Below are 15076 nucleotides of genomic sequence, written 5' to 3'. Positions count from 1 at the left end.
ACATTAAAATAGTTTGAATTTTTAAATTCATGTCCCACATAATCACATAATAGTCAGTTTTAAAACAGCTATATTGCTGTATGTAGGAGATCAACTCAACTTTTTTCAATGATTATTATCTTTTTTAAATACTTCTTTTTAATGGAAATATATACACAACATTGCCAAAAAGGTTTTGAAAGACCTTTGTTTTGTCATGCTTTGTATGATTTTGTTATTCTGCATGAACAATTTTCATTTTCTTTTGTTTGTATTCAAAGCTCTGCTGGGTTTCGGTTGTTTCGTGCATCTTCATCAGGAGTTGTGATGTTTTTTCTTTCTCCATTTATATCCGTTTTCTTTTTGAGTTTTCTGTTTGTGGTTGTTTTTTTTTTTTTTGTAGCTTGTTATTTTTGGTGTTTTCATAGATCTGCTGAATTTTGAGTGTTGTACATTTATCTATTCATTTATTATTGGCCCCCTTGTTTCTAAGAATTTTCGTTAATTTGTGTTTATTTGCCTTTATTTTATTCTTACAAGAAAATGAAACATTTAATAAAAAATAGGATTAATTAATATATATGAAAACTCAACTCAACTCAACTCAACTTTATTTATAGAGCACTTTAAAACAACCTCAGCTGAAACAAAGTACTGTACATAAAAGTAGTGCAGACATAAACGAGTAAATAAAACAAATAAAACATTAAAACAAAGGTGCACATAGTAAAATAAATTGTGACATTGTTCTAAAAATAATTAAAACAATAAAACAATTAGTTAAAAACTAAAACAAACCGTAAAAACACTAAAACATGAGCAGAGTCTCAAGGTGGGTTAAAAGCCAAAGAATAAAAATGGGTTTTAAAAGGAGCAGAAATAAAAAGTTTTTTAAATTGTTTTGTTTATTCTGAAAGAAAACCTTGGGCAATAAAACTTGAAGAACAGGCTTTGATGCATATTTATCTCGGACGCTGTCATTAATGAAAACAATTTAGGAATAATTAAAAGTGTCACAAATGATTAGCTTCAATTAAAAGATAAATGAAGTAATGTAATCAATTTAAATTAGTTTAAAAAAAACTTCAGTGTTTGTTTTACTTATTCATTTATTTATTTATTTACATTTCCCTTCATTGTATTTTTTTAAATAACTTTTTTTTTAACCACCACTCGCTTTGATACAGTTTGTGTTGCCCTGTCATTGAAGTAACGCATCGGTCGTCCGGCAGGGGGAGCTCTCGGTCCATCCCCTCTCCCAGCAGGCATGGCATGGCATCGTTATTTCTAAGGGTTTTTGTTTTTTTCCCCCTCCTCGTGGGATACAGACCGCTATTCTCAGACCCCCAGAGCCGGAGTCGAACAAGTGTGGCCTTATAAAAGCTCCGAGGAACAGCGACGGAGGACACACTCTTCAAGGTGGAGGATTAATGATCTGCGGGCACGTTTGGATGTAGATCTGTGTCCTGAGGAAACGCCGCTTACAGTGAGTAGAGCTGCACAACTTTTTCTTTTTGGGGGGTTTATTTTGCACAGATAACACGCTGCTCCTGGAGAAATGGTGTTCTCTGTGTGAGTCTGGGTTTAAATTTATTGTGACAGGTTGTTTGTGCTGTTTGCATCCTTTTTCTGAGCATCTGTTTGGATTCAAGCTCCACACTTTTATTCTTGTTCTTAGAGATGATGGTGAAAAATCCACTCGGGTTGTTTGCAGAGTGTTGATCAACTGTTGCAGCGACAACAGCCTTGTTAACAACTCATCACATGGGTTAGCAATCCTTTAATTAGCTTTAATGTATTTCTAACACATGCATTACTTTGGTATGAGACTTTAAACTGGATTTCCTTTGAGGGCATTGTGGAACAGCTTGCAGTGGTTTCCCTCCACCCACTCCTGTTTCCTCCCCACTTTAATGCAAAAGGGGTCCCAGTAAAGTGTAAATTGCTTTCTATTCATAGTATTTTGGGGGTTTTGATAACAGACCTGCCATCTGTGAGAGTCTGGACCCACTTTTCACACATTCTTACACAGTGGTTACGCTTTATACAGGGCTTCTGCCAACTCTTGAGGATTAGTTCGCAGTAAAGTAACTCATTTTAAGTCAAATAATATGCAAATTGATCATTGTGTTTACTAGAATCCAAGAGTGATGTCTTCAAATTGCTTTCCAGGCAACAATCCATCAGAAAACGCTCAATTTTCTGCAAATTTAGAACAATTTCACTTCAAGAAATGACTGATAGAAGCCTCTGTGAGATCAATCAGTGTTGGAGATGAGATTTATTATGTTTTTTTTTAGCTCTAAATTCACACATTCAGTTATAGATCTGAGCCTTTCAAGCAGGCTTAGTGAGACACATCCCCTGCAGTGTGAAATTCACTTGAAACTTAGTGATTCTGCGTGCATCCAAGAGGTTGGAAGAGGCAGCCTGGTGCAAGAAGCGAACCAAGCTGCCGATCTAAAACCTGGCAACTGTGTTTAGAGCTGTTGCCAATCAGAGTGAAGTGAGACATAGGATAACACAATCGTTCCTGTCTTAAAAACAGCCTGAGAAGAATAACTGTACAGCTTTGTTAGAGTATCCTGAAGCCCCCCAGTGTATCAGCCCCTGCATGATTAAACTCCTAATCCTCGGTTTTGAGCTGCTGCCTACCTGCCGGATTGACACGTTCAGGTGTTAGTGTGACTTGCTCCAGGCTTCGACAGCTAGTTCATGGGAAAAAGAAGCTCAAAGGGGGGTTGAGTGATTTACTGCTGGGAATTTTCCCTCCGTTTCACCTCAGCCGGGTATTTCGAAACAGCCGTGAAATCATGATGGAAGTTGGATCCAACGTTATTCTGACCACGGCCTTGACTGGACTCCTGTTAGTGGCCGCGGTGGTCCTGCTCTGCTACTTTATGTGCAGACTGGCAGGTCCACTGCCCCTGGGCGGACCTGGCGCCTTTTAAAGGGCTGAGACTAACCCTGCTGCATCTTGGGAACGGTAAAAGCGCCTGAATTAAGACCTTTTTCATCATAACCCTGGACTTGTGCTTCCCTTCAATTTGTCCTTTTTGGAGTTTGGGTCAGACTTGCCTGGTTCTTATTACAGACACACGGAGCTTGGCGCAGTTTCCTGTCTGAGTAAGCTGTTTACGAGGTTTGCACGCTGGTTGGAGTTTCGTTTTGAGTAAAGATGCATTTCGAGGAAGTGCTGCATGCTCATGAAATCGATTGGAAACAGAATGAGCTAAATTAAAAGCATAACACCAGAGATCTCCTGGACCAAAACCATGTTTTCCTTTCATTTAAGGATCCTAATAGCTAGACTTGTGTGTTTTTCCCCTCTAGTGACCCTGGTGGATACAAAATACCAATGTCACAGAGAAAAAACTCAGATTTAAATGATAATAGGCCTGAAAACCCAGATTTTTAACAACTCACTTTAACATCTGCTGGTAAAAGTTCAGAAACATGTGTTTTTTAGACTTTATCCATTGTTTTTTTTATTACAATTATACAACAAACAATCAAAACAACTTAAAACAGACGGGGACTTTTTTTTTTCAAATTTGAATCCATCATTTTAGTCTTTGTTTTTAAGCTGGGTTGGAAAAAAAGTTACCCTTTTCTCCAGCAGGGGGCTGGACTTTCTACTAGCCTGACGTCAGATCCCTTCAATAAATCCTAAAAACTGACTCACATGTGATGTGCTTTTTTGGGAAAATATGCCTCCTGATATATTCTGTAGTAGACATGCACCGACCGATCGGTGCCAATTTCCTTAATTTTGGGTGATCGGTGATCTGCCCATCCTTACATATGAAACTGATCTTATTTACCTCCAGGAAGGTCTGACAGCCAGCCGTTTTTTATTTTTTTTGCTCTGAGACCTAAAACTTAGGACACTTTATTGGTTATTTAAGTTAAAACATAAAAACTGTATTGTTTCACAGGTATTGTTCAATGATTTCCAATAAAATAAGATTGAAACATTGAAGGTATATGCTGTCAGTGATAAAAAAATAAAATATAAATTGGTACCGACCCAAATTGGTATCAGGTGGTCAGGCTTTTTAAAGATCAGTGATCAGTGATCAGCCAGAAAATTGTGATTGGTGCACCCCTAATCTGTAGACTAGGGATGGGTATTATATTAGGTTCCTTTCGAGAGCGGATTGGTTCAGTCTAGCACCCATACGAAAGGGTCCCAAAAGTGGGACAGCTCGTCTCGGTTATTTGGGGATTTGTCCTGGAATAAGTCAGTGGAAACGCCACAAAATGCGCGCCATACTGAGATGAACTGAACCAGACTGCTTGGTGGAAACGCGGCTTTTGAGTACTGATACCAATATCAAGGCACTGGGCATTCAGGGATGGGTACCAAATTAGGTACACTTATAGGTACCGTCCTTCTGTCAAAAGTAGCGGGTACAGATTCATGTAAAATCAAAAGGTACCATGTTTAGGTACCTAAATGCATCCTTGTGACTGTAAGGGAGTGGAAGAGTAGGGGATTTTCCATGCTGGACATAAACACAGCATTGCAAGTTTTTATATTATAGAATAAGTATTCTAAATTGAAAAAATATATATTTTGTTTTTGAACAAATGTATATTTTTTACCACATAAACACAAAAAAGTACAGAAAATTGGTACTGTTGAGTACAGGTACCAATTGCCAGGTACCGGGCATCTGTACCAGATGTGAAAGGTACCCATTCCTACTGGGGCTGCACGGTTATCGCAATCGCAATCGCAATCGCAATTGCAATCGCAATCGCAATCGCAATCGCAATTGCAATCGCAATCGCAATCGCAATCGCAATGTCAGCACATGCAATTCAGATTTTTCTCTATGATAACCAAGCAAGTCTGTAGACTCATCATGACACAACTTTTTTTGTTAAAGCAAGCACAATCGCAATCGCAATATTGTCCACCTAATCGCAAATCGCACCTTTTCCCCAAATCGTGCAGCACTAATTCCTACTGTAGACATTGTCATCATTCAACTTTTTCACATGGTCTAGTGTAAAAAAGCAAACTTAAAATTGCAGAAACCAGAAGTATCAAAGAAGTGCTAACAGATCACAAACACACTATAACTACTACACACAAACAAAACAAGGAGGGTAGGGTGAGTTGTGTCACTCAGTGGTGTAAATTTCTTGTTTCTTTAACAAAAGTATTCTTGTGAAGAAAGTTTGAGAAATGCTTTCTGAGGCCAAACACTGCTTTGTAGTCCATGTTGGAGGCTGATATTGATATTCACAAAAGTATCTGGACAGCTCTTTGTAATGCTACACCCATCATGCATTATTTGGTTTCGTAGTTGCTTGGACACAGCCTTATACAAGCTCAATGTGTAGCAGAAATGCATCAGGGGAAGATTTCTTCTTCCGTTCAAAGCGTTTGTGTCTTGAGTGTTTTCACTCCAAGGGTGGTCACATCCAGCCAATCGTTTAGCGCTAATCGGCTTTATTATGGCCCTTAAACCTCTCAGCACTATGGAGCTCAATCCCATTAAAATGACCTTGACTATAAGCACGGAGAAGAAAGGAAGGAGGGTGTGGATAATTACAGATGAAAGCTTGAGTAGCCAGGGCCTATAAGAGCTCCTATTGTGACTGCTTACATTCACAGCAAGGCCTTCAGCTTAGCTTGACCAAGCTCTGCCTTTTGTTTCGGTTGCAAAAAGCCTGATGGTAGGCTGAAAGACTTTTTTTTTTTTTTTACTTTAACACAGGGTTGAACTTCAAAAGAAATGTAATTCACCAATACAGCTCTGACGGCATGGAAACAAAGCGTTGGTTGCTTTCCTGACTTCCCACACCGCTGCACTTTGATTCTCTATTTGGAAAATGCAAATATTGTAATCAGAGCAGATTATGTGTATATGTGCACAAGTACGCACATGTAAACATCATAATATGGAGTCAGAAATCTGGATAAGCCGTTATCAGGAGGCCTGGGCTACAAACCAGGATGTGTGATTACCAAAGTATCCTGCAGAGTAAGCTCTGGGGTTTTCGTTTCTTAGTCACGTAAACATATGCTGCAAGAAAGCAGAGATAAAACGGGGTAAATGCGACGCTCACTGATCAACCAGCTTCCTTAAAGCTGGAGATTTTAGCAGTGGTGGTGTAAAGAGAGGAGGATGAGAGAGTTCGAAATCAGGGAACACTTCAGCTCTAAAGGCCCTGTGAAGACTTTATAAGTGATCCTGAAATAGTTTTACTTTTAAATGTTTGTCTGTTCATAACCAACAGTTTTTAAGAGATATGTTCTTTTTCTTGAAGAAACAATTTCTTATATTTATTTTGTAGTAATGTCAGGCATTGAAGTTGGACTCAAGAAGAAATAGGAGGTCAGAGCAGAAGAAAGCTAACCAGGAGAGTGATAGAGCACAAGCTAAAACATGGGTTAAGCTGTTTGTGATAATGTTTATTCCAACCCACAGTCAGCAGTTATTCTGCAGTGGTCTGTTCAAACTTGAGAGTCTATCAATAAAATGAAGAGTGAGGTTACGTTAGCTCTGATTGGTGAGGTTGGAGTTGGTAGAGCAGGGTAGTGCAAAATATAGCTGGCTACTAAACTGTGGTACCATAAACTTTGTAAAATGTGGATACAGTGTCTGTGATGCTACCCATCTGTTTCTAATACTGTGCAATGAAGCCAATCCACAGACATAGCCACATTTGATATGATGCTAGCTTTGAGCTTCCTTTCTACCAGCTACAGGGCACCCGTTAGTCACGTGAACTGAGCTGTGCCTCTGATTGGACAATCAGGCAATCCCATTATCCTCTACACTGCAGAGTTAGAAAAAATTCACCCCCCGTAAAGTGTCTGCCAATAGCAAAATTAGCGTTTTAGACCGAAGCTGTTTTTTGAACCTGGCTGTAAATATGTTTTTAATTCCTTTAAGGTCAGGGTTTTTTTTGGCTGGGTGTGTACGTGACTTCTGGACTTTCTGCAGCCAGCCTCAAGAGGATCCTTGATGAACAACAACTTTTAGCACTTCCACATAGGCTATATTTTTACTAACTGGATGTTGCCTCTTGTGTATTATAAACTAGGGATGGAGCACAATTCACTTCTCTGCTTTGGCACACTTCGGACAGGTGGGCTTTGGCATGGTTTACTTAATGCAAGAGCACAAGCATGGATCGCATGACACCATGGATCACATGGTGTCATGCGATCCATGACGTATGATCACCGCAAGCGCATCTCTCGACAATCATTTCAAACAGTGTGACCGCGCCCTAAATATCTAATGAACAAATATTAGAATACTTGCTGATTATTATCATTATTTTTATTTTAGCCAACAACAAAAATAGGCTTTGTTGGACACAGACCTCATGGGCTGTACTTGAGACCTTAGATCTTTTTCACTCTTGTATATGTTGTTCTCCATGGCAGTGGCTTGTACTTTGGCTGGACGAACGCCATCAGCTCTCTGAACCCTTAACTTTCCATGTTACTTAATTGGAGCATATCCCCTGTTAACATTTTGGTTTTTAGCAGGCTAATCTTCTTTGCTCTGGTTTTGTCACAGCAACATGTGCTTACAAGGCAATGGACGTGATGCGAGACTGACTGTTGCCTGTCTCTGCCGTTTTCTCCTTGTACTTTGAGCCCATGTGGTTAAGCATTTAATTAGTTATTCTGTGGCATGCAAGTTCAGCGCCACATATCTTACACTACACATTAACTTCATTGTTTTTGTCGAAGTACTTCCAAACTTCACTTTTCTCGACTGTCATGTCGTAGGTGTAGCAGACGGTTCTGCATTTGTTACACTTTTGCTTTTGATGGAATAAGATGTTCCTGAAATCCTATCAAGTGTATTTGTCCTATTTTCAGTACAGAATATCTTTTTAGACTTAATATGAGCCAGATTCACCTGACCAGTCAAGAAAAATGTCTTAATTAAAGTAAAAAAAAAATCTGCCAATGGAACAAGAGAAAAGTTTCTTGTATTAAGCACATTTTTGAGCACACTTTTCTTGTTCTATTTGCAGATTTTTTTTTTACTTCTTACAAGTAATTCAGACCTTATTTTTGTCTTTAAATAACTTAAAACAAGACATTTTTTTGGACTGACAGTTGAATGTGGCTCATTTTAAGTAAAACCAGACATTTTTTTCTTAAAATAAGACGAAAACACTTGATAAAATTACATTTTTTTTGTAGTCTAGAGACTTTCTGTAGCTGCTGTACAACAGTTGTTTTTGCTGAAGTGGTGGCTGGAGTTATAAGTTTGCATCTCATTAACTATTTTCCTACCTAGTATCTTCAGTTAGGTGAAGACAGAAAGCTGGATCACACATGTAACGCTGGATGTGTTCAAGTACCTGAGTACATGATACTTGTAGCCATCCCAGGTACAAACTGGGTTTACAAAGTTTGTTCATTTTCATGTTTTAAGCAATTCAGTAACTACTATAAATACATTACCTAGTCGCTTTGCATCCTAGGAAAATTTATCTTGAACAAAGAAACAGTTTTAAAAGAAGATGTTCACCAAAAAAAATGCACGTCTTGGCAAGAGTCATCTTTACAACAGTGAGGGAAAGTGCTCATGGGAAATTGAGTCTTCATCCTGGGAAGACGCAACCAGTTGTGGATTGTAATCACAGCATCTTTAACCTCAATTACTGACAAATGATGTTTTACACTGCAGACTCTGGGCAGGTTGACATATGACTAATACAGAACACAAAACACAAATGAGAAAAACAGAATTATGACGCAGAAGGTTGTAAAAAAAAGTTTGTGGTTGGAAAGAGGGATTCCGTTTCAGACTTCATAGAAAGCCAGTGCAGAGAAGTTGATGTTGGAGAGAATGCAAACATGCAAACATGTCACTGAGGTTTCTGAACAAGCAGGTGAAAATTCGGACCTGGCTCAGAATAAAGAAACAGGTTGGGTTGCTGGGTGGTTGGTCTGGTTAATACGGGGCTCTGGGTCACATCCCAGCTTTTTACTTCACACATTTCCTATCTCTATGAGGCCGTCTTGTTGAGCAAAGACAGAAAAAAACAGAAAAGTCAGGTTGAAAAAATAACATGGAAACTGGTGTGTGTGTAAACACATGTGAGTCAAGACTTAATCAGGTTTGCTGATTCATCATAATCCGCCCGTGATTACGGCTGTAACCTAAAGATAAACTTAATATTTAAAGAACTGACACACAAGTCAATAGTGTAATGTTTACCTTCACCACGTGTGCTTTGTGCAGTCATCACCCAGTGAACAAATAACAATCCAGTTTGTCAGAGTCTGTGTGTGACAGAGTGACACAGACTTAACGAGCGCTGTGTGTGTTTTCTTCTTTCTCCTCCTCCAGCTGTGAGGCGACCGCGGACAGGCTCTCTCAGCTTCTTTAAGTGGCATGTTACGTGTCAGCTGCACGGAGACGACAACATGAAGGTGACGGCTCTGCTCATCATCGGCTCCTGTCTGGTCCTGGAGAGCGCGGGGAAGCCCAAATTCCCAGGTATGTGTTTTCAGTCAGGAACAGAACCAGAAGGATCTGTTTGGCATAAACAGAAGGTTTCTGTCGTATTGGGAGATATTTGGATTTTTGAAGGAAGTTAAATTATCTCGACGGGTTTCCTGTTGAGGGCTGCTGTATCTAGTTTGCTGCTGCCAAGGAACATAACAGGAACCGCGTGTTGACTTACCTTTCCTCAGAGAAGAAACACCCTGCTCCTCAGTGCAGGATGGATATTTTTTAACAGCATCCGATACAAAAGGTGAATCTAGTTCACCCTGTTGGATGGCTGCACGGGCCCTTTCAGTGGGTTGTTGCTGTGGCAGGACGTCCAGACCTTGGGTCATCTTCAAGGCCCTCCCTACCCCTCTTGAATTCAGCTGGTCATTTTTTCACAGTTGATAAAGCTAGAGCATCATCCCCTGATGTAGCAACCATGTCGGCATGAATATCCTTTGGGGGTAACCCTTTTTTCTGCAGATATCTAAAAAAACACCACGGTGCCAAATTTTACCTATAGTCACAAAATGTCTCTGGTCCTACTTTTCAGAGTCCTCAAACAAAATCTGAAAATATATCATGCCCTAAGTGTCAGAAAATGTTGAATTTAATGCATACCAAGTTTTATCACTACGACATAACTCCTTCCTGGTCATGCTTCGAACTTTTCAGCCCTCCCTTGTATAGCTTTAATGCTAATGTTATTGATTAATAAAGCTATATATAAGATGACGTATTTGTCCTGTAAATAAAAAAATATAAGTACTATGAAGGATATTACAAGGTTAGACCCCTACAAAGCTTTATTTATCAAAGGTGAAGTTTAAAAAGATAATCATTTACTTCCTTTCACAACTTTTCTGTGTCCGTTGGGATCACTAAACTTGTTTAACTTCTGTTGTGGCTGTACTTCAGTTGTGTTGTGGCTTTTGCTTTCATGGTTTTGCTCTTAAATGCACCACTGACCACTGTATAACAGAGCTATTTAACCTCCCTCTGTGATCAAAAATCAGGGACGCACTTAGGATGTTTTTAAGTACGGGGGCAGCATGGTAAATCAGTTGGGAACATGTATTGTACACCAGTGATCCCCAAACACTTTTGCACCATCGTCACAAACCTTTTTTTTTGTCTCCTCACTGCCTCTTTTACCCTGTCCAAAGAAACTCCAAAGATGGTTGTTTTTTGTCCATTTTGTTAGCTTGGGGGTTTGGCGGAAATGTGTTGTGTTACCTGCCGCAGCAGCTCTGTTAAGAAATTAGCGGCATCTTGACTGCATCAAGAATGAGTCATAGCCGGGTATGACGAAAAGAATCTGGTCATTTTCCAAAATAAAACATTGTTCAGAATCGGATAATGAATCAAACTGAAATAATGTAAGTTGAGCATTTTTTATGTGCGGCCCGGTACCATTTGACCCACAGACCGATACCGGACCGCGGCCCGGGGGTTGGGGATCACTGCTGTACATCATTGTTAGAGATAACAGCCACTGATGGTTTAGACTTGGACATCTTAAAGGAACAACATCAGGCCTTAAATCTGCGTATTTTAACTTCATTGCGTGTGGAACGACAACCGAGAGTACTTTTCATATTTCCAGTTTAAGGAGCGATATTTATCTCACTGTAGCGTCTCACTCCTTTATATGAATGTCATGGAGGCGTCATGGTGGAACAGTGCAGTCCCATGGCTGTGTCTGCATCTGAGGTAGCAGCAGAGCGAGAAGGATCAGAAGGAACCAGCACAACTGAAAGGAGGAAAAACTTAAAGAAGTTAAAAAAGTAAAAAGTTGTGGTGATGGAGGGGATTTGTGATGCCGCTTTTGCAGATTTGTCTTTTAAAGAGAGCTAACACTAGAAGCTTGCATTTGGTAGGGGATGGGAGAAAAAAATCAGTGGATTGTAGTCTCAGGATTTTGTTGTTTAACGATTTTAAATTGTGCTTTTTTGTTGAATTTTTTTTTTTTTTTTTTCAAATTGAAGTACTTCATTTTATTCTTTGTTCATAAGCTGGGTTCAAAAAAGTTGAGATGTTTTATCCCTTGAATAAATCATAAAAACTGACTCACATGTGATGTTCATTTATTGGGAAAACATGGCTCCAGATATAGTCTATGGACATCATTATCATCATCTTTCTACTCTTTCACTTGGTCTGGTGTTTAAAAAGTAAACTATAGATCGCAAAAATTGGAAATATTGAAGAATCGCTCTTGAAAATCAATTCGGCACCCTAAAAATCGTAAAAGAATTGAATCAGAGAAAAGCCTGTTGTCCCAGCCCCAGTGTTCATTCCTGGTGAAAAGATAAAATATTTGGCCTCTGTTTATCCATTCATGTGAGTTTAAAGACAATTAAATGGGTAAAATATTGAAACTTTTGGGAATAATTATTTTAAAATATGAAGCATTACCTTATCAATCAAAAATGTCACAAGCACTGCACTACCCAGGTGCTGTGGACTCATTTCAGTTGCTGAAACCCAGACGTGTTTCTCTCTGTCCACAGAACAAGAGAAGGATCCTAAGTTTTGGAACGCATGGGCCCAGCGGACCCTGAAGAACGCTCTGATGCTGCAAAGTCTCAACACGAACCAGGCAAAGAATATCATCCTCTTCCTTGGTGATGGTAAGTCAAGCCACAACAATATTCTCATCCTAATCTGTAACAAAACATTTTGGAAATTCGCTCCAAGATGCTATGAGGATCTGTTTTAGTCTCTGCACACTGTCGTAAATTACTTTTAATGAGGCGTGCTTGTTTTGGAATTAAATAGATAACAGACTGAGACAAATTTTCTTTGTTCAAGACAAAGTTTTTTTGCTGTGGTAAGGTATTTATCAGTACAGTTACGTAGTGATTCGGTTTGAAACATGACATCAAGCAAAAGTTGTAGCAGCCGGCTATATGTAGTGCTATCGGCAGCCCGCTGCTCCTACGTATCTGGGCTAGCTAACGTGACAACAAGTAAACACTGTCAGTTTGTGTGTAGTTTAGTAGCCGTTTATATTAAGCACAGCTGGCAGCCCGTTGCACTAAGACATGTCTGTGTAACGTTAGTGAATCCTGGTTAGTTATGTCCTGCCAGTCATCTACCAAGCAGAGCTGATGTAACCGTTAAGGCTTATTAGCCTTTTTCTGTCCTTTTTCTGTCTGACAGTTAGGCTCCTGTGTCCACCATCCCTACAAAATTAATCACAGAAATTATTTTTCCTAGAGAAAAAAACAAATCTCTGTGTTTTATCTCTTCTCCCTACTCAACTTTTTCAGCTGGCATGACGTAAATAAATACGGTCCTGTTTGACCCGACCTGGAAGCTAAGAAGTCGCAATTTAAAATAACCTGTAACCAGCAATGTTGGTGCTGGTAATCTCATTTAAAAGTGTGGACTACTATCAGGCATATATCTAGAAGGGAGATTTTTTCAAGATCACTGTCAGACTCTTCACAGCCCCTTTAAAGGTGGAAGTTAACTTCTCTGTGGAAAGACTTAAATTGCAGCAAAACTCTTGCTTCCCCTTTGCTATTTTCACTGACAGTCCAGGTGTGCGTACAGCTCTGTGGGGAACCAGTTATATTGCAGAAACTGTCTTTTTTTGGTCATGCAGCTTAAACGAAAAGAAGAGAATAAAAAAAGTGTGCTCCTGTCAGATCCCTGAGCTTCTGTTTGTGTGGGGTCGCTCATTCGTTGGACGATAGCCCCCCTCCTCCAGCGGGCCTCTGCTCTCTGTTTGGACTATCGGCACAGCATGACATTCTTGCCCACTGCTGCGTGCACAGCCGTGTTAGTGCAGTTAGAGGAATCAGGCAGCATCTTACAGGTTTTATTTCAAAACACTTCATAAGACATAACAGGTAATGATTGCCTGACTGGAAACTGTTTCCCAGACATTGTGTACGTTTTGCCAGGAAAATCACAGGAATCGGTTCAACTAACACTCGGCTGCACAGAGAAAACATTTCCTCAGTTTACTTGTTGGACTCTGGTTCTTTGAAGCTCTCAGTTTTATTTTTGAAAGGCAGGTTGGAACATTGCTGTAAATGATCAGGCTGCACCTTGGGCAAACATTTTCTACATTTGCTTTTCTTTTTGCTAACAATGCAACAAAACAGTTACCTATGAGCACACTTTCCCCTTTCCTCTGTAATCATGTTGTATTTCCAGCTTTCACTTTGCAGAACATAAAGAGTAAAGTCAAATACATTCTTTGCTTTCAAGTATGGATGCGGGACAATAGTTTGCCTTGCAGCAGTCGACTTTGTTCAGAGGTATCAGAGGAAACGACGTCTTATGCAACCCAGCATGAGCAGCATGAGTATGAGGAATAAATGTTTGCCAAGTGAGATCTCTGCTCCTCACCCCGAGGGGAAACCTAACACTGAGGATGTGGGTTTTGTTGCAGGGATGGGAGTTCCCACAGTGACGGCTGCTCGGATACTGAAGGGTCAGCTGAACGGACAGAGCGGAGAAGAGACGCAGCTGGAGATGGACAAGTTCCCTTTTGTGTCTCTGGCTAAGGTTGGACACCGTTATTATTGTAATTAAATATGTTGTGCAGCATGACTCAATGTACTGAACTCTCTCTGGCCTTGAATGGCTTCATGACAAAGCTGAAGTCATGATCAGGGTCATACTGAAGCCTTTACATTGAGACCCTGCATTTACACTTGTCTCACTCCCAAAAAAACTGCATGAAAAGAGATAAAACAAAGGATTTACTAATACTATTACAAGCTTTATATGTTGGTTTATTGGCTGATTTGTTACACCACTAACACAGGACATGACTGTGCCAGCTTGTGTGGGAAGAGCCTGTAAACTACTAAACACACACGACTATTTAGCTATTTATTAGCAGCCACAAATGGTTCAGAATCAGAAATACTTTATTGATCCCAGAGGAGGAAATTGCTTTGTAGTTACAGCTAGTTCCTTCAAAAGGTGTCAAAAATAGAAAGTACAAAATATAAGATGATAAAATATAAGAAACTACAAAACTACAAAGAATACAAATAGAAGAAGCGCAAGTGTACATGAAATTGAATATAAAGAATGAATTGAGTGTCATATTTGCAAAAAATGTACAGAATAAAAGAAATGACAGTGCATATTTACATTTTTTATCAAGTGCAAAGACTGAACCAAGGCTGGACTGAGCATAGGCTGCTTATAAAGCTCCGTACATTATACAGAAACTCAGCAACTCTTACAGCTGATGTCTTTAAATAAATTTCTTTATCTCATGGAGAAATAATTGTAATAAAAAAACAAGAGGATGAAACTAGGTTAAAGTTGAGAATTGGTGCAGAAAATGTGAACTTAAAGAAAAGTTGTTCTGACTGCAGGATAAGAAATGTTAAAGTTGTAATGATGGCAGAAGTAAGTTTGACGACACTTAGTGACTTCATTTTGAGAAATCACTGAAAGAAATAGTTCATAAAAAGGTGGACAATTCATATGTTACTTAAACCATCAATAAGTGTGTCAGTAAAAGCTGCCAGCCCTTGTTCATTTACACAAAATCAGATGTGGCCCTCGCAAACACAAGTCTAGACATCCCTGTCATTAGCCACGTATACATGGACCCAAATACTCCACTTGCA

General features: G+C 39.5%; 1 protein-coding gene across 1 annotated transcript in view; it reads left to right on the top strand.

Annotated features, from left to right (window-relative positions):
- The first annotated feature begins 1291 nt into the window (after nucleotides 1–1291).
- alpl (alkaline phosphatase, biomineralization associated) overlaps nucleotides 1292–15076 on the top strand; it is a 29207-nt gene continuing 15422 nt past the window's right edge. Inside the window, exons 1-4 of the mRNA XM_074675886.1 lie at nucleotides 1292–1465; nucleotides 9324–9473; nucleotides 11981–12100; nucleotides 13876–13991. Coding sequence (XP_074531987.1) covers nucleotides 9401–9473; nucleotides 11981–12100; nucleotides 13876–13991 — 309 coding nt within the window. The 5' untranslated portion in view covers nucleotides 1292–1465; nucleotides 9324–9400. The remainder of the gene's footprint in view (nucleotides 1466–9323; nucleotides 9474–11980; nucleotides 12101–13875; nucleotides 13992–15076) is intronic.

Source organism: Halichoeres trimaculatus, unplaced genomic scaffold, assembly GCF_033239565.1.
Source record: "Halichoeres trimaculatus isolate MK-OKI-2021-1 unplaced genomic scaffold, fHalTri1.1 fHalTri1_scaffold_1, whole genome shotgun sequence".
NCBI lineage: Eukaryota > Metazoa > Chordata > Actinopteri > Labriformes > Labridae > Halichoeres > Halichoeres trimaculatus.
Note: the sequence above shows the minus strand (reverse complement) of the source record. Positions and strands in the feature narration are given on the sequence as shown.